At 41.7% G+C, this 23565-nt stretch overlaps 2 protein-coding genes across 2 annotated transcripts in view; one reads left to right on the forward strand and one right to left on the reverse strand.

Moving 5' to 3' along the window:
- BCHE (butyrylcholinesterase) overlaps positions 1–23565 on the forward strand; it is a 131915-nt gene that overhangs the window by 16653 nt on the left and 91697 nt on the right. The gene's annotated exons all lie outside the window — the stretch shown is intronic.
- Positions 17029–23565, reverse strand: part of LOC142295821 (uncharacterized) — a 34957-nt gene continuing 28420 nt past the window's right edge. The window contains exons 4-5 of the mRNA XM_075338911.1: positions 17321–17401; positions 17029–17188 (exon numbers count right to left, since the gene is read on the reverse strand). Coding sequence (XP_075195026.1) covers positions 17029–17188; positions 17321–17401 — 241 coding nt within the window. The remainder of the gene's footprint in view (positions 17189–17320; positions 17402–23565) is intronic.

Raw genomic sequence — 23565 nt, forward strand, 5'->3', positions numbered from 1 at the left:
TATCTTCCCCTCTAATCCCTACACCCAGTAATGAGCTATTCATCTCTCCCTCCATCCTCCCCACCCATCTCACCCTCTCCTCAGATCTCTTCCTCCACTTTACACCCAGTGTCTCCAGACACACATGGTCACCTCATGGCCTCTCCTGCTCCCACCTACTAACACTCTCACTGCTTCTCCTCACTGCTGGGGATATGTCCCCAAATCCCAGCCCTCCTCACCACATCCCCATTGTCACATCTAACTGCCATCCACACTCTAACACCAATTTCCGCAACCTCTCTAACCTTATACCCATTCACCCAGCCCCAGCTCCCCCAGTCCCATTAACAGGAGCTCTATAGAATGCTCGCTCTGTGTGCAATAAACTTTCCTACATTCATGATCTTTTCATCACTAATAAACTTTCCTTCCTTGGCATCACTGAAACCTGGCTCACCCCCTCTGACACTGCCTCTCCTGCTGCACTTTCTAATGGTGGTCTCCAACTCTCTCACACACCCCGCCCCAGTAACAAGCATGGTGGAGGAATTGGTTTGCTCCTGTCCAACCAATGCTCCTTTACCCCAAATCCACTACCACCCTCGGTTACTCTCCCTTCTTTTGAGGTGCACTCCATACGCATCTACTCCCCTTTCAACCTCCAACTGGCTGTCATTTACCGCCCTCCAGGGCCAGCCACTGCCTTTTTTGACCATTTCACCACCTGGCTACTACATTTCCTTTCCACCGACATCCCCACCATCATCATGGGTGACTTTAACATTCCCATTGACACTTCTCACTCATCTGTCGCTAAACGTCGAACACTCGCTTCCTCCTTCGGCCTCACTCAATGGTCCTCTGCAGCTACTCACAAACATGGCCACACGCTGGACCTCAGCTTCACTCGCCTCTGTTCCCTATCTAACCTCTCTAACTCACCTCTACCCCTGTCGGACCACAACCTACTCACATTCTCTTCCCTTTCTTCTCCAAGTACACAACCCCCCTCCACAAACCTTCACACCCCCGCAGAAATCTCAATCACCTTGACTTACACTCACTTTCTCAGTCTCTTTTCCCTCTTGTAGACATTGCTTCTTCAAACAATGCAGATGCTGCTGCCACTTTATACAACACCCCTATCTCTGCAGCTCTCGAATCAGCTGCCCCTGTCACACACACCAAAACCCGCACAATCAACAGGCAACCCTGGTACACGAGTCAGACTAAAGAATTGAGACGGGCTTCCAGAACTGCTGAGCGCAGATGGAAGAGGTCTCATCCACTGAGCACTTCGTTACATACAAACAAGCTCTCTCCACTTTCAAGTCTGCACTCACCGCTGCAAAACAAACCTACTTCTTATCCCTCATATTCTCTCTCTCAAACCCTAAACAGCTATTCAACACTATTAATATCTCCTCCGTCCTCCAGCAACACCTCCCTCTCCTCTCATCTCAGCTGAAGACTTTGCCTCTTTCTTCAAGCAGAAGATTGACAACATCAGAGCAAGCTTTGGCCCACAATCCCCACAGCCACTCCTCACAACTACTCAGCCTTCTTCCTCAAAATCCAGCTTCTCCACCATGACAGAAGAACATCTTTCCACTCTACTCTCAAGATCACATCTAACCACCTGTGCACTTGACCCGCTCCCATCGCATCTCATCCCCAACATCACCGCAGTCCTCATCCCAGCCCTAACCCATCTCTTCAACCTATCACTAACAACTGGTGTATTCCCTTCATGCTTTAAACATGCCTCAATCACACCCATCCTCAAAACGCCCTCCCTTGACCCATCCTCTGTGTCAAACTATCGCCCCATATCACTTCTCCCCTATGCCTCAAAACTACTGGAACAGCATGTCCATCTTGAACTGTCCTCATACCTCTCTTCCTGCTCTCTCTTTGATTGGTTACAATCTGGCTTCCAACCCCATCATTCCACTGAAACTGCCCTGATCAAAGTCGCTAACGACCTACTAACCGCAAAAGCCAAGCAACACTACTCTGTCCTCCTCCTCCTAGACCTGTCCTCTGCCTTTGACACAGTAGACCACTCCCTTCTATTACAAATTCTCTCATCTCTGGGCATCACAGACTTGGCGCTATCTTGGATCTCCTCATACTTATCCAACCGAACTTTCAACGTCTCCCACTCTCACATCACTTCCTCATCTCACCCCCTATCTGTCGGGGTCCCCCAAGGTTCAGTTCTTGGACCCCTGCTGTTCTCCATTTACACCTTCGGCCTGGGACAGCTCATAGAGTCCCACGGCTTTCAGTATCATCTCTATGCTGATGATACACAGATCTACCTCTCTGGACCTGACATCACCTCCCTACTAACCAGAATCCCACAATGTCTGTCTGCTATTTCATCTTTTTTCTCTGCTCGATTTCTAAAACTGAACATGGACAAAAACGAATTCATTGTCTTTCCTCCTCCACACTTAACTCCCCCACCTGACATATCCATCAATGTCAATGGCTGCTCACTTTCCCCAGTGCAACCCGCTCGCTGCCTGGGAGTAATCCTAGACTCTGATCTCTCTTTCAAGCCACACATCCAAGCCCTTTTCACCTCCTGCCACCTCCAACTCAAAAATATTTCCCGGATCCGTGCATTCCTTTCCCAAGAAGCTGCAAAAACCCTAATACATGCCCTTATTATCTCCCGTCTGGATTATTGCAACCTCCTGCTCTGTGGTTTCCTTTCTAACAGTCTCGCACACCTACAATCTATTCTGAACCATGCTGCCTGGCTAATCCACCTGTCCCCCAGCTACTCCCCGACCTCTCCTCTCTGCCAATCCCTTCACTGGCTTCCCATTGCCCAACGACTGCAGTTCAAAACACTAACCATGACATACAAAGCCATCCACAACCTTTCTCCTCCCTACAACTGTGACCTAGTCTCCCGGTACTTACCTACACGTAACCTCCGATCCTCACAAGATCTCCTTCTCTACTCTCCTCTCATCTCCTCTTCCCACCATCGCATCCAAGATTTCGCCCGTGCCTCCCCCATACTCTGGAATGCTCTGCCACAACAGATCACACTCTCGCCTACCTTGCCAAGCTTCAAAAGGAACCTGAAGACCCACCTCTTCCGACAAGCCTACAACCTGCCATAACCCTCAGTCTGATAAAGCGCCGCACAATCAGCTCTACCCTAACCTACTGTATCCTCATCTATCCCTTGTAGACTGTGAGCCCTCGCGGGTAGGGACCTCTCTCCTCCTGTACCTGTCTGTGTCTTGTACTGTTTATGATTATTCTACTTGTCCCTATTATGTATACCCCTTTCACATGTAAAGCACCATGGAATTGATGGCGTTATAATAATAAATAATAATAATAATAATAATAATAATATAGAGGGTCTGTGTGTGGGCTCATACTGTATATAGGGGCTATGCTATCCTTCATGTATGGGGCTGTGTGTGGGCTCATATGGTTTCTAAAGGGTTGTGTGAGGCTTACACTTTATATACTGGTTATTTGGGGTGCCTTGCTGTATATAAGATTCAATGTAGGGGCTCATGCTGTATATCGGGGGCTGTGTGTGGGCTCATACTCTATAACGGTTGATGTCAGCATACTTAATTCTGCTCAATATTGATACAATTATTATAAATATTAATATAAAATAATAATTAATATCTTTAGATTAATATTGAGTGGAATTAATTTCAGCCTCTTTGTTTGGATCTCCATGACAGTCACGGTCTGTAATGTTGTCCCTCGGAAAAATAATTGACCACTCCTGCTGTAAAGCCTCTTGCTCATGGGATGCTTCGGAAACAAAATATTAATCTATTAAGAAAATAGCCATTTTTTATTCTTTCATTTGTTTCTCCTCAATTTTTAAGAACCTTACATTATTATGCCCCATCTACATACCCATGTAGGAGCTTGATTTTTGCAGAATGAGTTATATTTTTGAATGACAATATTGATTTACTATGTAATCTACTGATGAATGGGAATAATTCCAAGAGGGATGAAAAGGTGAAAAAATGCAATTCTGACATTCTGTTTTTTTGAGTGAAATTTTTACGGTGAATTTTTACTTGGCAACTTGATTCTACAGGTGTGTAATTATAATGATACCAAACATAAAGGATATTTTTTAGGATTTCTAAAAATTCTGAGCTTTATGAAAAAAGTGACTAATGTAGACATTGCTGACCCCATATAACTTTTCTACGTGGGACTACGCGTTTCGATATAAAACCTTCATGATGGTCCATCTATTTGCTGCTATTTTTTCATGTCTATTGCTGTTTTTTTCACATCACTTTTATTCTTTACAGAAAAAATAAGTTAAGATTTAAAGAAATTTTGGAAGTCCATTTTTCCATTGGATTTTTTTCTTGCCGTATACCTATAGTTTTAATTGGTATCATCTTATAGTACTTATAATATTTTGTTCACACTTCATTGCTTTTGTTTTGGGAAGTGAGTAACTGAAAAATAGAAATTCTGGCATTTAGATTATTTTTTTATTGGTGTTTAAAGCATGAATTAATTAATTTTGTATTTTGACTGGACTTTTATTACTGAATGTGAGAACTAATATGCTCTTTATTTAATTAAAAATTGAAAAATCGGAGAGATTTATATTTTTGCGCTTTTTTATTATTTAAAAATATATTTTTAGTTTTTTAACTTTCTCTTTCATAAATTTTGTTTGCCTTAGGGGATGTGAACCTGTGATTATTTATTTACTTGTACTCTATATTGCTATGCCTTAGTATTGAAGCATAAAGTAAAAATGATGATAACTTATGAAGCCTAAATAAGCATCAAGATGGCAGTAATGTGACACTAACGTTAATGTATCCCCATGTGTCCCAGCTGATATGATATTGGGGTAAAATACTTTAATTTGTTATTATAGTTAAAGTGGATGTGTTAGTGTTGTTTAATCTGTCATTTGTGGATTGGGGTCAGCTTTAGAGATGAGTGGACCCGAACAGTAAAAGCTTGCTGTTCGTACACAGACTTTACAAAAAAATCAGTGTTCGAGTTCAGATTTTGGGTGCTTTACATATGCAAGCTAATTGAGTGAGTATTGCTGTGCTCGGGTACTCCCGGTGCTCAACCCAGTGCAAGCCAATTGAGGTGTTTGAATACATCACAGTCAGGGTAAAATCAATATTTTCTGATGTAGTGTGTAAAAAAAATAATGAAAAAACCCTTCCCTCCCTCCCCCGAATGTAATCTGTTTATGGCTGGCTGCATCTGGGCAGAGAGACAAACTGCCCAATCAGTGACTTCCAATGAAGTTTGGGTCAAGACAAGGTCCAGAACAGAACTTTATGTAAAATCCGGATGAACCCGCAGAACCCGAACTTCCACAGCTCATCTTCAATCAGCTCCATGCTCTCTGACCTACTTCATGAAGGATGGAGCCTTCATAAAGCATTAAGGGGTTAAACCAACATTTTCTAGATCTGTACGCTAAACATTGGACATACATTGCTCCAAATTAAATACTTTTGAAAAACGTCTCAATACATATAAAAAACTATTCAGAAGAAAAAAACATAAATACTTATTTAAATATATTAAATATTTTTTTCTGAATTTTGATTCAGTCAATTAACTCTGAGCATTAGGTAGGAAAAATATGGTAATTTAGAACAGATTGATCTAAACAATGAGGTTGTATGTATATACCCCTTCCTGCAATCCTCTGTCTTTCCTTTGTTGAACTTGATGATGGACAAGTGTCTTTTTTTAATCCAAATATGGAATATAATATAGTCAACAAAATGTACCTTTTCATATTATTTTAGGGTGACATAAACTAGCTCATATTCAACAACAAAAGAAAACAAAGTATAAGACCTAAAATATTCCATGTTTATTAGAATGAATTAAAATCCAACAGATAGTATAAATAAGAAAAAATATGGTGATACAGGTATAGGGACCAAACAGAGCATTCAATAAAATACATATAGGAACCAAATAGAGGGATGTAAAAGCAGCATTCAATAAAATACATATACCGTAGGAACTTTATTTTTTTTTGTACAAATCATAAGAAGAAAAAGTGCCAAGTGCATAAAGTACTAATTACCGGTTAATCAGGTACCCGGAGCTCTGGCATTCAATTAGTAAGTTCTCTACATCATATATACTGCTCACTTTGCTGATATGGCTCTTCCTAGTTACTCTGCACCTACTCTGACAACTGTGGTCAGTATATACATCAGCATTGGAGCTACGTTGCTATCTATTTATACATATAGGTTAACACTGTCTTGCTCTGCTTTTTTAATTTTATATGGCTTTCACTTGGAGTTGATTTCTGAGCAGTGGGTGTGCAAAATCTCATTTGTTTGTGTTTTCCTATAAACTTATATCTATGAATTTCATTTTTATGCTCAGCTGATTTGGCTCTCCCTGTATTTATTCTGACACTTGTGGTTACTACATACGGTATATCAACTAGTGTGGATTTAATATGGTTTCTCTGCACTCTTATGTAAATTGAAATCTATGAATTTCACTGTATATCGATTGATTTCCTCTCTGTATGTTATGCACTCTGCCACTTTAATATCCCTTTTGCACAACTGATATTTTTGTAATTTCCTGCTGGTACTTTGTCATAGTTTAGGCTCTTGGCATTTTTTTCTCTTGTGATTTGTAGGAAAAAAAAATCAAATTCCTATATGTATTTTATTGAATGCTGTTTTTTAAATCGCTCCGTTTGGTCCCTAAACCTGTATCACATTACTTTTTTCTTCTTTTTCTTATCTATTGAATTTTAATAAAAAATTTATATTTTAGGCCTTATACTTTATTTTATTTTGTTGTTGAATATGGAATAAAATACCACACCTTTGTATTATATACAAATATACAATAGTACCACAATTAGAAATGAGCGGACCCGTTGAAGTTTGGTTTGACAACTTCATCCGGACTTTAGATAAAGTTCAGTTTGGGACCTAGACTTGACCTAAACCCAAATGGAAGTCACTAATTGGGCAGTTCAGATCTTCGCCCGCATGCACATGCCTGCCATAAACAGATCACTTCAACATATGGCTGGGTGGAGTTTTTCAATTGTTTTTTCATGCACACTACATCCTATCCTACATATGCTAAATAACTCTTTTTTTCAAATATTCCTATAGCAGTAATGCAATACTCAATTTCTCTTATTCATTGTTAGCATTTTAATGTGCAGCTGTATGTTTTCTAGTTATAATGTGTTTTCAGCTAGCACCTGTTCCCACCTATTGGATGTACGTGTCAGTCTTTTTATATATTTACAATGCATCTTTTTCTGATTGAGCACTCCACCCTATAACCAGGCTGTGTTCAGTCCCCTTATAGCAGGAGTCTAGCTGCCCAGACATAGAGGTTTTAACCCAGATAGTGGCATTTCAAGTTAGGTTACCGATCTACAGAGATTACCTTGCCGTGGTGACTGGACTCACATGCATTGGACAATACATATGCTAAATATCTTTATTTTTTTTAAATATTCCTATAGCAGTAATGCAATACCAGAGTTCCCTTATTCATGTGCAGCTGTATATGTTTTCTAGTTATAATGTGTTTTCAGCTTGCACCTGTTCACATCTTTTCACTCTGTAGTGTGACCATTGTCAGATGCTGCCATGACACTCTGCAAGTTTAGAACCAAACATCATGTGACAACTGGGCTGAGCACCGAACATACCCAAGCACAGTGATGCTCAGATTAGAGGTGTTCATACGTAAAGCAACTGAATTCCGAATGTGAACTCTGTTTTTTTGTACAGTATGTGTTTGGTACAAACACCGAACCTTGGGTTCACTGATCTCTAGCCACAATCCTACATTAAAGAAAAAAATCTTTGAAACATGGAAACATAATTTAGCACATAAAGCTTTCTGTAAATATATTCTAAAAATAAATCCATGTTTCACATGTCAACTTGGGTGATAAAAAAATTGTTTCCATGTATAAATACCATTTTATAATATAGCAGAATTTAGCACAAAAATATAATCAATTTTTATGCTGTTAGTGACCTATTTATATCTTATCTTAGCTGACTGCAACATCAGTCCTGCTTAATAAGGAGTGGAACAAAGTGTCTTTCTGAAATTAATGAAGAAGTCCATACCAAGAAATATGGCTACGACCCAAAAGGGTTTATGTCTAACAAACCACAAAGTAACTTACACCCTTCCTACTGCCTGAAAAAGAAATGTTATGTTTTCTCATATCATATGTTGCCAAGACACTAATCAACTAAAGGAAAACTGATAGAATCCAGCATGATGACAGTAGGCTGGAAACTATAGCCGTGCTATAAAGTATCTGGAGCTGACTTTTCCTCCCTTAGTCACATAATAATAAAAGACTAATATCGCTGCTAGTGAAAGACTAAGATGCTTCTGTGCATTTTTAATACTGGTAACTACAGTGAAATAAAAATCAAGATAATATATCACCAAAGTATCTTAAAATAATCAGTCCTCTAACACATCTAGTAAAGGCTAATAAATAACATTGTAAACGATGAAAGATCCAATTTAATAATGATATACAGAATCTTGTAATGTAATGTCTTTCTTTTTAAATTATTATATTGAATTATGAAAAGATGATACAAGAAGAATTACATTGTTTTACAATAAATCTGATTATGGATAAAGATAAATGCAACAGAAACCCAATATATGTACATTACTCCTATTCATTTATAAAGGAAAAGTAATTCAGTTTGGATGATGATTTTATGTGGCAAGGATAACAAAGAGATAATAGAGAGAGAAAAAAAGGGAGTGTGTTTGGGATGTGTGTGGGGGGTAGGTGGTTGGGAAGAGATGAGGATAGGAGAAAGAGAATAGACATGAGAGGGGGAGATTGGAGTAGGCTGAGGGATAGGATGGAGGTTTGATGTGTGGTGTGCAATGAGTCTAGAGAAGGACTGGGCAAACATCCGGCCTATTTAGCTGTTCCAGGTCAGCCCGCAGATTTCAAAACAGTAAACAGTGGGCTGCACCAATTCTTTTGTTACCCGACCGCCAGTACTGCTCACCTCCCCATGTCACAGGATGTGGATAGAGGTGAATATATAGGAGAGACCGCCAGCCCCTTCTTCCACCAATCAGTGTTTAAGACAGCTGGGAACAGAGTCAGTGCAGCAGAGTGTCAGGGGAACTGGGAATAGATTAGTATGTGGTGGGGTTTGTTTTCATATGTGTATGAGCACATATGGTATATAGCAGGCTATGTGGCGCTTAGGTATATAGGAGGCTATGTGGGGCTCATGTATTTTGAATGCTATGTGGGGCTTATAATGCTTATAATGTATGTACTAGGCTATGTGGGGCTCATAAAGTACATTGGATGCTATGTGAAGCCTCCTTTTGTATTTTGGTGGTTTTGGACCTGGACTGTGAACAAGGGTGTCCCCGAAACGCATCTTGTCCGTTTTATTGGATTTTAATGGCTCAATAAAATTTGTTTTTTTATAAAGATGCCATGCCAGATTCCTGAATTTTTGTGCTAACCTCTTGGCTGGGGTTTTTCCATCCACCATCTAAAAGGACCTCCAAGTGCACATGGTGAGCTGGATTTAGGAGGATTCCTCCACCTGCTTGTGTGTTTTAAATAGAGGTCTGTATCTGGCCTCATATGGTATATAGGGAGCTATGTGGTGTACTCGCACTGTATATTTGGCATTATATCATACTGTATGTAGGGTGCAGTGTGAGGGGGCTTATATGATATATAGGGGATATCAGCATGCGTAATTGTGCTCAATATTAAATGATACAATTAATATTAATGTAAACTAATAATTATAATTAATTTGGTAACATTAATATTGAGCAAAATTAATTCAACCTATTGGTTCGGCCCTCCACACCAAAGTCTCTCATGTGACTGCTCAAGAAAATTAATTGCCCATTCCTGGTCTACAGTAAATTTTCCTGAGGATGGCTAGCTCTTCAACCAACATTAATTTAACATACACAGCCTGTTCGAGTGAGAGTGCTTTATTTGTTATTGTTATTTATGTGGTTGCATATCACTGGCATATGAAAGTAGTTATGAACCCTTCATGGTTTCTATTTTCTTTATTTTATTTAGGATTATCACAACTTCCTAATTACAATCAAACTGAGTCCATTCTAATACAAATCATTAGTGACACCTGAAGAGGTTTTCCACTTTTAGCAAATTGGTCCGTAAATGCTCTCTAAAACACAAAATATAACAGAGTAGGCTCTCACCTTCTCTGGTTTCAGTGCTAGATCCCATTACTTGGGTCTCAGTGTTTTGGCTGCACCGGTAATGTAACTTTGACAACAAAATATATTTTTGTACAGTGTTAGCCAGTAGAGATAAAAAAATTGTTTAAAAGAACTGAGAGTCCTCAGCAGTTGATACCTTTTAATGGCTAACTGAAAAGATGGTAATAATAGCAAGCTTTCAAGACTACTCAGGTCTACTGAGCCTGATGAAGAGATGTGAGTAGTCTCGAAACCTTGCTACTTGCTACTTGCTACTACTAGTATCCTCTTTTCAGTTAGCCATTAAAAGATATCAACCACTGAGGACTCTCAGTACTTTTAAACATTTTTTTCCCTTGACAGCATGCATTTAGCCAATCACTGAACAACATAATAACCTGAGACATCTACCTTAGCACAGCTGCTGGGCTCACTGACTGGCTGCAGTTGACAATTTTATTTTTTTTACTTCTCCTCCATGAGCAGCCATATTTTTTCTAATGACTTGGCTGTATGAGGATTTCGTTTTATGTGGGACAAATTGTATTATTTTTAGCACTGTTTTTGTATAAGTTTAAATTGCATGCATATATTTATATATGTGTTTCTTTTCCTAATTTAACCATCATGGAATGCGAAAAAAGTTCTTGGGAGCAAATTTTTTTTTTTATTACTAATTTTTTCCACTGTAACTAACGCTTTCATAAAAACCCAGTAAGGGCTAATGCACACACAACCTACTCTAATCCAAGTGCTACCCACGTTTTTCATGGAAAGTACTCAAATTTATGATATTCTATGGGGCTGTGCAGATGGATATTTTTTTTCATGTGGCTGAGTGGTCAAAATCGAAGACACATCTGACTTCTATCTGAGTCTTGAATCAAAATCAGCAACGCAAGTGTATGGGTCCAGGAAAAAATAATCAGACCACGCTCGGATGGCTAGCGATTGTAGTCCAATTTTCACAGTGACAGCATAGAGTAGATGGAGATCCTTTTTCTCTCTCAGCCTCTGAAAAAACTAATCTCACTCTGCTGAGACTGTAATCAAAGTTTCAAACTCAATATGGTCACTCCCTGAAGAAGCAGTTGCGAAATACTCGTTGGAGTGTGTGGCAGGGGAGCAGTCTCCTACTCGTTATACCATAGCATCAGGTTTGTCTATGGGATGTTACTAATGGGGTGACTGTACTGATGATGCTATGCATATAATGCTATGATATAATGGAATTGAATGCATCATTGATGAATTATATGGTGATATTGTATATTGTAAAGTGTTATATTGATTACCACCATCTTTAAATAGTTATAACTAGAGTTGAGCGCGATTCAAGGTTCTCGGTTCGCGGTTCTCCAGTTCGCGGTTCGAGTGATTTTGGGGGGTGTTCTAGTTAGAACTCGAACTCGAGCTTTTTGCTAAAAGTTTGGTAGCTTGAGTTATGTTCGAGAACGGTTCTATCACTATAAATGTGGCTTTTCACAGTAAGGCTATGTGCACATGTTGCTATCTGCATGTGTCCTGCGTCCCCAGCACAATCCCTCTCCCTTTCCTACTCACCGATCACGGGCGTCTCGCTCCCCTGCTGTCACAAATCTGCAGCGTCTTTAGAAAATGGCTGCCGCTTCATTAGTCAATTAGTTATTCCGTGCTTTCCCTGCACACCGGTGCTTATGATTGCTTGCAGTCAGACACGTCCCCAAGCTGAGTGACAGCTGTCTCACTGCAACCAATCACAGCCGCCAGTGGGCGGGTCTATATTTGTGCATTAAAATAAATAAATAAATAAATTAAAAAAAAAATGCCGTTTTCCCCATATTTGATACCAGCCAGGATAAAGCCGCACGGCTGGAGGCTGGTATTGTCCGGATGGAGAGCGCCACGGTATGGGGAGCCCACCACCCTAACAATATCACCCTGCAGCCGCCCAGAATTGCCGCATCCATTAGGTATGACAGTCTTGGGACTCTACCCAGCTCATCCTGAATTGCCCTGGTGCAGTGGCAATTGAGGTAATAATGAATTTAATCATGGCAGGCGTCTCCCCGAGATGCCTTCCATGATTAAACTGTAACTGAAAGTAAAGAAACACACTCCGCAAAAAATACTTTATTTGGAATAAAAGACACCCCTTTATTAATCCCAAAAATACCCCTCCAGGTCCGAAGTAATCCACACAACAAGGTCAGCTCTGCTCTCTCGTGGAAGTAGTTGCTCCGTAGCAATGAAGCAGAGACTTCACTCAGCACAGCAGGCTTCAAGATTAGAAAATCTGCCTATCTTTTTTGTAAAAAGCAATAGACTAGTGGATAAAGCGCCTGCCTAAGAAGCATAACATCGGGACTTCTAGTCCCGGTAAAGACTTTTTTATTTTTTTTTTTAATTTATAATTTCAAATTATAATTATTATCTATTTATATAGTGAAAGTAAATAAACACACATCGCGAAAAATCCTTTATTTGGAATAAAAGACAAAAAAACACAGTTTCACCATTTTATTAAAATCCTCCAATACCCCTCCAGGTCCGACGTAATCCACATGAAACTGTCATCTCTGCTACAGAACACGAGTGCTCTGCATGACCGTCACATAGCTTTAAATGAATCACGTGGTCAGCTGAGACTTCAGCAATCCAGACTTCAAGACTACCAAATGTGCCTATCATTCTCATTAGAAGCAACAGCTGAGTGGATAGAGTGCTCACCTAAGGTCGTGAGTTCTAGACCCGGTAAATTTATTTATTTTTTTTATTTTTAATAAATTATATTTATAATATATTTATATATATAATTTAATTATGCACTGAGGGGAGAAGCCAGACATCAGCTGTGATCTCTCTCTCTATCTCTCCTTTCTCTCTCTCTCTCTCTCTCCTTTCTCTCCTTTCTTTCTCTCCTTTCTCTCTCTCACTCTCCTTTCCCTCCCTTCTATCTAACTCTCTCCTTTCTTTCTCTCCTTTCTCTCTCTCCTTTCTTTCTCTTCTTTCTCTACTTTCTATTCTTTCTCTTCTTTTTCCTCTTTCTCTCTTTCTCTCTTTCTCTCTCTCTTCCTTCTCTATTTCTCTTCTTTCTCTCTTTCCTTTCTTTCTCTCTCTCCTTTCTCTCTCTCCTTTCTTTCTCTCTCTCCTTTCTCTCTCTCCTATCTCTCTCTCCTTTCTTGCTCTCCTTTCTCTGTCTCCTTTCTTTCTCTCCTTTCTCTCTCTCTTTCTCTCTCTCCTTTCTTTCCCTCCTTTGTCTCTCTCTCCTTTCCCTCTCTCCTATCTCTCTCCTCTCTTTCTCTCCTTTCTCTCTCTCTTTCTCTCTCTCCTTTCTTTCTCTCCTTTCTTTCTCTCTCTCTCCTTTCCCTCTGTCCTATCTCTCTTCTTTCTTTCTCTCCTTTCTCTCTCTCCTTTCTTTCTCTTCTTTCTCTACTTTCTCTTCTTTCTCAACTATCTCCTTTTTCTCCTCTCTCTTCTCTCTCTCTTCTCTCTCTTCTTTCTCTATTTCTCTCTTTCTCTCTCTCTTACTTCTCTCTTTCTCTTCTTTCTCTCTCTCCTTTCTTTCTCTCCTTTCTCTCTCTCTTTCTCTCTTATCTTTCTCTCCTTTCTCTCTCTCTCTCCTTTCCCTCTCTCCTATCTCTTTTTCCTTTCTTTCTCTCTTTCTCTCTCTCTTTCTCTCTCTCCTTTCTTTCTCTCCTATCTCTCTCTCTCCTTTCCCTCTCTCCTATCTCTCTCTCTCCTTTCTTTCTCTCCTTTCTCTCTTTCCTTTCTTTCTCTTCTTTCTCTACTTTCTCATCTTTTTCTATTTTCTCTTCTTTCTCCTCTCTCTTCTCTCTCTTCTTTCTCTCTTTCTCTCTCTTTCTCTTTCTCTTCCTTCTCTCTTTCTCTCCTTTCTCTCTCTCCTTTCTTTCTCTCCTTTCCCTCTCTCCTTTCTTTCTCTTCTTTCTCCTCTTTCTGTCTCTCTCCTTTCTCTCCTTTTTTTCTCTCCTTTCTTTCTCTCTCTCTCCTTTCCCTCTCTCCTATCTCTCTCCTTTCTTTCTCTCTTTTCTCTCTCTCTTTCTCTCTCCTTTCTTTCTCTTTCTCTCTCTCTCTTCCTTCTCTCTTTCTCTTCTTTCTCTCTCTCCTTTCTTTCTCTTCTTTGTCTACTTTCTCTTTTTTCTCTTCTTTCTCTACTTTCTCTTCTTTCTCCTCTTTTTCTTCTCTCTCTTCTTTCTCTCTCTTTCTTCTCTCTTTCTCTTCTTTCTCCTCTTTTGCTTCTTTCTCTCTCTTCTTTCTCTTTCTCTCTCTATCTTCCTTCTCTCCCTCTCTCTTTCTCAGACCTGGCGATGATCAGCTGATGCGGTCATCTGACGGAATCAGCTGAGACTATAAGTCGAGCGGTGAGGCCGGCTTTTTACCGCCCGGCCGGCTAAACTATCAGCTGATGCTGTCGGACAGGAGCCTGCACTGAAGTGTGTAGTTTGTTTTTTTGCACTGATGCATCAGCTGATTGTATAAAAGCCATTTATACAATCAGCTGCTGTGTCATGTTAATCAGGCCCTTGAACCTGACACATCATCTGATCGCTTTGCCTTCCAGATGATATTGGATCCGGATTGGACGGCGCGGGACCCTTAACCCAGGATTACTGCGGAGGGGGGTTCTTTATTTCAATAAAGATGGAGTCACTAATTGTGTTGTGTTTTATTTATAATAAAAATACTATTCTGTGTGTTGTGGTTCTTTTTATCGGTACTAGAAATTCATGGTGGCCACGTCTAATATTGGCGTGCCACCATGAATTTCGGGCAGAGGGCCAGTTGATAATATACAGCTAGCCTTAATCCCATTATTACCCAGCAAGCCACCCATCACCAGGGCAGCTGGAGGAGTTGGATACAGCGCCAGATGATGGCGCTTCTATGAAAGTGCCATTTTCTGGGGCGGCTGCGGATTGCAATTCGCAGCAGAGGGGCCCAGAAAGCTCAGGCCAACCTGTGCTGTGGATTCCAATCCCCAGCTGCCTAGTTGTATCTGGCTGGACACAAAAATATGGCGAAGCCCACGTTATTTGTTTTTTTAATTATTTCATGAAATTCATGAAATATTTAATAAAAAAAAGGCCTTCCCTATATTTTGGTTCCTAGCCGGGTACAAATAGGTATCTGGGGGTTGGGGGCAGCCCGTAGGTGCCTGCTGTACCTAGCTAGCATACAAAAATATGGCAAAGCCCACGTCATTTGTTTTTTAATTATTTCATGAAATTCATGAAATATTTAATAAAAAAAGGGCTTCCCTATATTTTTGGTTCCCAGCCGGGTACAAATAGGCAGCTGGGGGTTGGGGGCAGCCCGTAGCCGCCTGCTGTACCTGGCTAGCATACAGAAATATGGCAAAGCCCAAATAAGTTTTTTGGGGGGGCAAAAAGTCCTGCATACAGTCCTGGATGGAGTATGCTGAGCCTTATAGTTCTGCAGCTGCTGTCTGTCTGTATGGAGGAGAGCAGACAGCAGCTGCAGAACTACAAGGCTCAGCATACTCCATCCAGGACTGTATGCAGGACTTTTTTTCCCACCAAAAAAATGACGTGGGCTTCGCCATATTTTTATGTCCAGCCAGGTACAACTAGGCAGCTGGGGATTGGAATCCACAGCACAGGTTAGCCCAAGGTTTCTGGGCGCCTCTGCTGCGAATTGCAATCCGCAGTTGCCCCAGAAAATGGCGCATTCATAGAAGCGCCATCATCTGGCGTTGTATCCAACTCTTCCAACAGCTCTGGTGATGGTGGCTTGCTGGGTAATAAGGGTTAATACTGGCTTTGTTTTACTAGCTAGTATTAAGCCAGAGATTCTTAATGTCAGGCAAGTTTGACCCATCCATTAAGAATCACCAATAAAGGGTTAAAAAAAGACACCACACAGAGAAAAAATACTTTAATAGAAATAAATACACAGACACATTCTAGACTCCATGTTTATTACTCCCTCGCATCCCTCCAGGATCCGGCTCTTCTGTCTTCTTTCTCCTTCAACACATGCAGCTCTGCTCCATCAGCACTGATTAGGAAGAAGGCGATGCAATTCCCCGAGCTGCTGCTTGTGAGCGGTGACATCACCACTGACAAGTGCGTTGCTATAGCAACGGTGACCTCCGTTATCGACCGGCTGTGGCAGCTGGTTTATAACGGAACTGGGAAGCAGACCGGGAACCCGACTGCATGCCAGAGCATGTCCCCGGTACACGGCGATACACAAACGATCACCGCGTACTGGAGAGATGCAGTCGCAGGTCCTACATGATGCGTCATAGTCATGTGACCAGTCTGTAGCCAATGAGATAACAGACACGTGACTGGTCACATGGCTATTTTGACGTCACGATAGGTCCTGCATCACTGCTGGCAGTGCTGGTTACCGGGAAGATTCAGCGATCATCGGATGGAATAGCGGCAAGAGACAGAGTGCAGTACGCTTCGCGGGGACCGGTAAGTGTTATGGCAATGTTTATGTGGCAATGTATGTACATAATGTGTTTTTATGTGTTTGTGATTGCCTCCCATTGTTTCCTATGGGTTCAAGTGGTTCGCCGAACCGGTTCGTCGAACCGAACTCGAATGAGACCTCCGTTCGGTGAACCAAGCTCGAGCCGAACCGCGACCGGTTCACTCATCTCTATTTATAACCCCCATATGTATATTTGAATATAAATTCATGGTTAATTGGAGTATGACCTGCTCTCCATGCCCCGTGTTTTTAATATATTTTTTTAATTTTGTCCTTTGTGATTTATGTTTTTAATCTGTCATCAATAAAGACTCATGAGTTGATGAGGTATGGTGTATCTATTGGGATATTGAGTTTGGAAATATCTGTGGTGTATCCTGGTAGTTTTCTGAATAGAATTAAAATTTTGGTATTTTCTTCTAATTTTTGGGTTAATGTAATCAAAGTTTGACTAGAATAATTAGACCTTTTTCTTGAATGTGAGACAAACAGTCATGTGGATTTACGCAAACAGGAAAAAACGCCCACTACAGTGACGTAATTCACTAGCGGAGCATATTTTAATCAGCTAGGGACCAGCAGTTCTGCAATACCAGGAAGATACCTGTTAATTATGGGCTTGCCAGTACCACAGAAGCATTCTAAATGGTGAGGCTTCTGTTTCTGGAACAGCACTCTTTGAGTGCTAAGTAGCAAAGCAAATGAGAAGACAAAATTTATAATAACCTGCTTCTGGCTTCTCCCCAGGATCCACAGCTGTCTTGTACAGGAATAGGAGCATTAACCCCCTCAGCATAAAATTACAATTGTTCAGGATTATACCCAGAACTAATTTTTGCAAATTTACAGCACTTGCTCATTATCGGGTTAAATAAGTGTAAAGTGCATCTGTCAGATATCCTGATATATACAGTAGCTATAGTAAATATGAAAAAAATAAATTCCCATAAATTAACAATTCTGGAGCTCCATGTCTTGAACCCTGCATTTTACACAACCTTTGTTTATTACTCCTCTAAATTAATACAATATGAATAAATGGGTAACTGATGTTTCCATTCCATTGACAGTGGTGCATAACCATACACATTATATGTGGCGCCCCTGAGGCTTTCGTCGCCACAGAGGTACTGCACCTCAGCCAGAGGTGTTGTATCCCATCCTGAGTGGGAAGGGGGTCATCTACCGATTCACAGACAAAACCCTGCACACATCAATTGTTAGGTCACACACTGGGTCAGGGTTTAAGACAGGTACTCCATTAAAAATTGAAGTAGCAACCAGTATACCTGGTTATGGAGCCTTAAGTCCCATTCACTGTACTAGAGGGGTGGATCCTGGCAGGGGGGAGTGTAGGAGAAGTCAGTGGGGTAGTTAGGAAAACCAGTCAGTTCAAGTTTGAACCAGGCAGTCTGTCAGAGAAGTCACAGTTCACAGGAGTCAGTGAGGGGGTCTGTGACAGGAAGGCTGAGAGACAGGAGTGAAGAGACTTTGGCTTTGTGGTGAATGTCCAAGTGACACCGAGGAAAATGGTTCCAGAGTGCCACGGATGTGCGGGAGGCCTCCGTGGACTTGTTCCACCAAGTACACCGGGGTGGAGGAATCTGGTCGCAATAGCGGGGACAGTCCCCAGGTTAAAGAAAGAAAAATATTTCCTTTAGCAATCCGACAGCTCGGGTGGCAAGTGGTGCAATAAAAGGACTGAGGTCAGCCACCCTTTTGACAGGGCTTGGTGGCGGAGGCGCAGGACAGTCCAGTCAAGGTCAGCACTAGTGAGACGGCCAGGGAAGGCACATTGAGGAGTGCACCGGTACTGACCTTTGACCTGCTCGGGATCGGCGGAGGTCCGGAACAGTGAATCCCGGCATACCACGGGTAACTGATCAGCGCAACTGTGAGACTAACAGTGAGTAAAACTGCAAGCCCTGTGTCATCTGCTTTGTCCTGTATCCTATCAACACTCACCATAGACTTTATAAACGATTGCCCTGGGGTAGCCGCTCCACCTCTGGGGAGCAGAAACACCTAGCTGCCACAACACCATCCCCGGGAGTCCCGCCCAGCATCCGCGGCTCAAAAGCCGCAATCCACAGGTGGTGTCACAAATCTTATACAAACTTTATTACCAGCTCCCCCATAGCGCCATATTAAATGACTCCACCAGGGTCACGGGTTCGGGCCCCGCCACCGCTGACTACCCTGGACTAGTCCGGTCCGACACAGAGTCATCTAAGGCCCTGGGGTGGGCGAGTCATATACAACAACTCAATACTAAGAATAAATCTGGTCATTCACATGAGATATTTGCTATCCAATCTCTCATTGAGTAACTAGGCTTTTTCCGAACTAGAGCAGCTATTCACCATATATTAATTTCATCATATTTTCCCTTAGACACCTTTTTACAGGGAATGCATTCTACGAAAAGGTGCCTAGAACTGAACAGCATTTTCCAGCTGAGGCCCCACTAATGCTTTGTAAAGTGGAAATTCTACCATTACTCCTTGATCTACAAGTTTATGCTTATTTTTATACATGACAATATTCTTACACTCTTATACACATAACCCATTGCTTTTAGCGAAGACAGTGTAAAACTATGATTTTTCTTATAGCGGCAATGCTGGTAATAGTTCAAAGCTTGGTTCACCCATGTTAGAATGAATATATAATGTTGACCATTTATGATCAGCCTCATAGAAGGCATATACAAGCCTTTTAATTCATCTCAAGAGGCCCACACTCAGTCCGAGTATTAGTTTCCATACACATATGTATAATATGTTCTTATTTACAAATGAAAGGAATGCATAGTTGTAGTATGGCTGCACAATAATCATAGGGGGTGCTGAAAAGCCGGACCAAACTATATAGGTAAAGCTAGGTTCACATTTCCGTTGTTTTGCATCAGTCACAAGCCGCCGCTTCGATAAACAACGCAATCCATTTGGCGGATTCTGTTGTTTACCATAGACTTATATGAGCGGCCGATTGTGACTGATGCCCTTGCATTCCATCCTCCGCCCGAATGATCAGTCGTGGAACGACTGACCGTCGGGTGGCAGGAACGCAAAGTTTAAAGTTTTTTGAGTTGTTCATGCCCTCTCTCTCGGCGGCTGAATGATCAGCTGATCGCCCGGCAGCCACCTAATGTGAGCAATCAGCTGATCACCCAGTGGCCGGCTTCTGTGAGTGATCAGCTGATCACCCGGCGGCCGGCTTCTATGAGCGATCAGCTGATCACCCGGCAGCCAGCTGCTGGGAGCAATCAGCTGATCACCCGGCAGCTGGCTGCTGTGAGCGATCAGCTGATCACCCGGCTGCCGACTGCTGTGAGTGATCAGCTGATCACTCGGCGGCCGGCTGCTGTGAGCCATCAGCTGATCTCCGGCTGATTATCTGTCGCTCTCAAAAGCCGGCGGCCGGGAGATCAGCTGTTCACTCTTAAAAGCCGGCGGCACATACTAAGCAGTCTTCACTCAATTTCCTCACTAGCTATGCCCATTTTTTATTCTAAGGCTTATCTCACACAACCTTATTAAAATCCTCATAGTTTCATCCAAAAATCTCAGACACTTCAATAGTAATCTATGTACAATTCATATGCAACACATATGCAATTCGTTTTATTACAGAAGCATTTATTAATCATTTACACGACATTTTACAGTTTCCTCTGTTAAAGACTTGCAATGTATCCATAAAAAATGGATGCTTAATTTTGTCTCTATGGGGCATTCAATGTTTTGGGGTGCACCCATAGACTTGAATGAGCATGTCTCATTTGACACTTTGAAAAAACTAGTGCATACTGTAATAAATAAAGCTTTTTTTTGTTTTATATTTCCTAGTATTTGTCCTTAAGGAAACAACTTTATTGATACAATCATGTTCAGATAATATGTGATTTTTCAGTTTCCACAGTGAAAACGCACTTAAAATGTGTGCGCGTTTTTCATCTACAGATTTTCTGCATCAAATTCAAGTCTATGTGAAAAATCTGTACATAATCCCCAGTGTACCTTCAAGAAAAACTGTCATGTTGAAGATCTGAAACACGCACTACAAGTCAGTTTATAGTACATGAAAAAGAAGCACCGTGGGCCTTAGATTTCTATAAATCCCGCCTACTTTGCTGGAACTGTAAGATGCTGCACTTTTGCAGCAAAAATTCACGAGAAACTCATAGTGGGCACAAAGCCTTAGGCTATGTGCCCACACTGCGGAAAAATTGCAGAATTTGCGGCGATTTTTTTGCAAAAATTCGGCGGATTTTTCAAAAATCCGCAGTACAGCGAGTCCCCAGTCATTTCTATAGCATTTTGGAACTGCTGTGCCCATGCTGGATTTTTTTCCGCAGCGGAAATAATGCTGATTTCCCTGCGGAAAAATCTGCAGCATGTAAATTATTCCTGCGGATTCTTCCGTAGGGTCCCTTACTTACCTCCCTTGATAGCAGACACCGGAGTTACTTCCTCTAGTGCAGAGGAGCACAGTAAAGCCAGAAGCAAGCAGCAGGAGGTGGTGGGCGGGGCCTGCACGAGCTCCAGTCATGTGACAGCCGGAGCTAGTTCAGGCCCGCGCACCTTCTCCTGCAAAGTGCAGACACTGACAGACTTGGCCGGAAAGTGAAGTGCTGTGTGATGGAGGTAAGTATGAACTCACCGATCACTCCAATTGAGGATACCATGCCGTATTGAGCATTGAGGATACAGTGCCGAAACCATGGTACTGTATCCTCAATGCAGAATGACCGCAGCATATACGCAGGACATTCCGCAAAACATCTGCAACACATCCGAAGCATGAAAATAGACAAAGTTTGCTGCGGAATGTCCTGCGGATATATCCACAGGACACTTTTCCCGTGGGCACATAGCCTTAGGGTTTTCAGATATTTTTGCCTGATGTATTCTCAAAAAGCCACACATTTTGTTACAAATGTACTTCAGATTGATAATATGTACTGTATATCAGAAATTTTTGCAACATGTTGAAACACACGCAATGGTTTGGCTTAAAGAAAATTTATAGAAATAATTAAAAAAACTAAAATATAATATTTTTACCTTAGTCAGCATTTATAAACCCCGTTTCCTCCTTTGATAAATTTGGCACAAAACCATGAGCAAGTATCACAAGATGAAATAAAAGAAAAGAGAAATAAAAACAGTAAATTAATCAGGTCCTGTGACTGTATTCTAAACTTAAAATGGTTGTCGACTACTAAGGCCCCATTCACACATTAGTTTTTTGCCATCAGTCACATTCTGTTTTCTCGACGGATCTGTCGCAGATTGTGGTTAAGCTGATGCGATGGATCTGTTTTTCGATGGATCCGACTAGCTGGGGGCTAAATAATACTTGGAGCATGCTCAGTTAAAAAAAAATGGAATCCATCGCCGGAATACGGGTAACGACGGATCCTGCACCCATAGGCTTCCTTCTACCAAACAACAGATGGCTACAGATCCGTCTCTGTCTGTTTTTTCCATATACACAAAAAAAGTTACTGTGGACGTCATCTCTGTCCGACGGACAAAAATTTTTCAATGGATACATCTAACGACAGATGAAACGTGAGGTCATTCATCGCAATCCATCGCTAATACAAGTCGATGAGCAGAAAAAATGGATACAGCGGCATCAGTCACCGGATCCGTTTTTTCCAAAATTCGACGGATTGTGACTGATGGCAAAAAACTGATGTGTAAAAGGGGCCTTAGACAACCTTTTCTGATTACACTTGTTTCCCCCACTTAAATTAAAAGATCATGTACTCCCGTTCTGGTGCTTTTCCTGCACTGTCAGTAAGGCCTCTTTCACACGTCAGTGATTCTGGTACGTTTGTGCTTTTTTTTCTACGTACCAGAATCCCTGACATACGCAGACCCACTATAATCAACAGGTCTGCTCACACATCAGTGATTTTTTACTGAACGTGTCTCCGTGCGGCGTACCCGCGTTTCCGTGATTGCCGCATGGAGACGTGTCCATGTTTTTCTGGCATCACTGATGTCCCACGGACCACGCAATGGTGTGATCCGTGAAACACGTGCCAGAAAAAAACGTGCATATAAAATAAAAATCATTGTTACTCACCCGGCTTCAGCCGCGCTCTCTGCAACCTGTTCTGCCTGCTGGTTCTGAGCCGGCTCATTACTGTCGTGCATATTCATGAATGCACGACACAGCCGACCTGGAAGCAGCTGCTGCGGGGGTCAGCGCCGGCCGGATGCTGCACCGCGGGAGCCTTCAGCACCATGGAGAGCGGGAGCGGGCACAGGTGAGTTAATCTCTTTGTGCAATCACGGACCATGGAGAACGGAGCCCAGATTGCACTTAGACAACCCACGTGTGCCGTGAACCACGGCACACGGAGGGACATGTGCGTGTTTTACACGTGAGTGAAGAACGTCTGTGTTTTTCACTGACGTGTACAGCGAGCCTAACTGTGGTTAAGGCTCACATGACATTGTGACGTCAGTCGAGCTCCGCGTTCAATCACAGCCAGCTTCTCGCTCACGGCCTTCAGATAAAATGAGTTAATCAACAGGAAATGAAGCTCATGTGCTAATGTGGTCTGAAGGCAGGGAAACTGAAGCTTGCAGTGATTGGACATGGAGCTCCCATGATGTCACAATGTGATGTGAACCCCGAACTCCGGTTACCGACAGTGCTGGATTGGCGCTAGAGGGGGAGATGAGTGCAGGGTGTTTTATTTTAAGTGAGGGAAGCAAATTTAATCAGTAGGGGTTGTCCTAAGAGTGGAAAACCCCTTTAAGCAAAATAAAAAAAGACATTTTTAATCTTCTCTGTAAGTTCTTCTGTCTTAACAAGCTAGCAAAT

Source organism: Anomaloglossus baeobatrachus, chromosome 3 (assembly GCF_048569485.1).
Source record: "Anomaloglossus baeobatrachus isolate aAnoBae1 chromosome 3, aAnoBae1.hap1, whole genome shotgun sequence".
Taxonomy (NCBI): Eukaryota; Metazoa; Chordata; class Amphibia; order Anura; family Aromobatidae; genus Anomaloglossus; species Anomaloglossus baeobatrachus.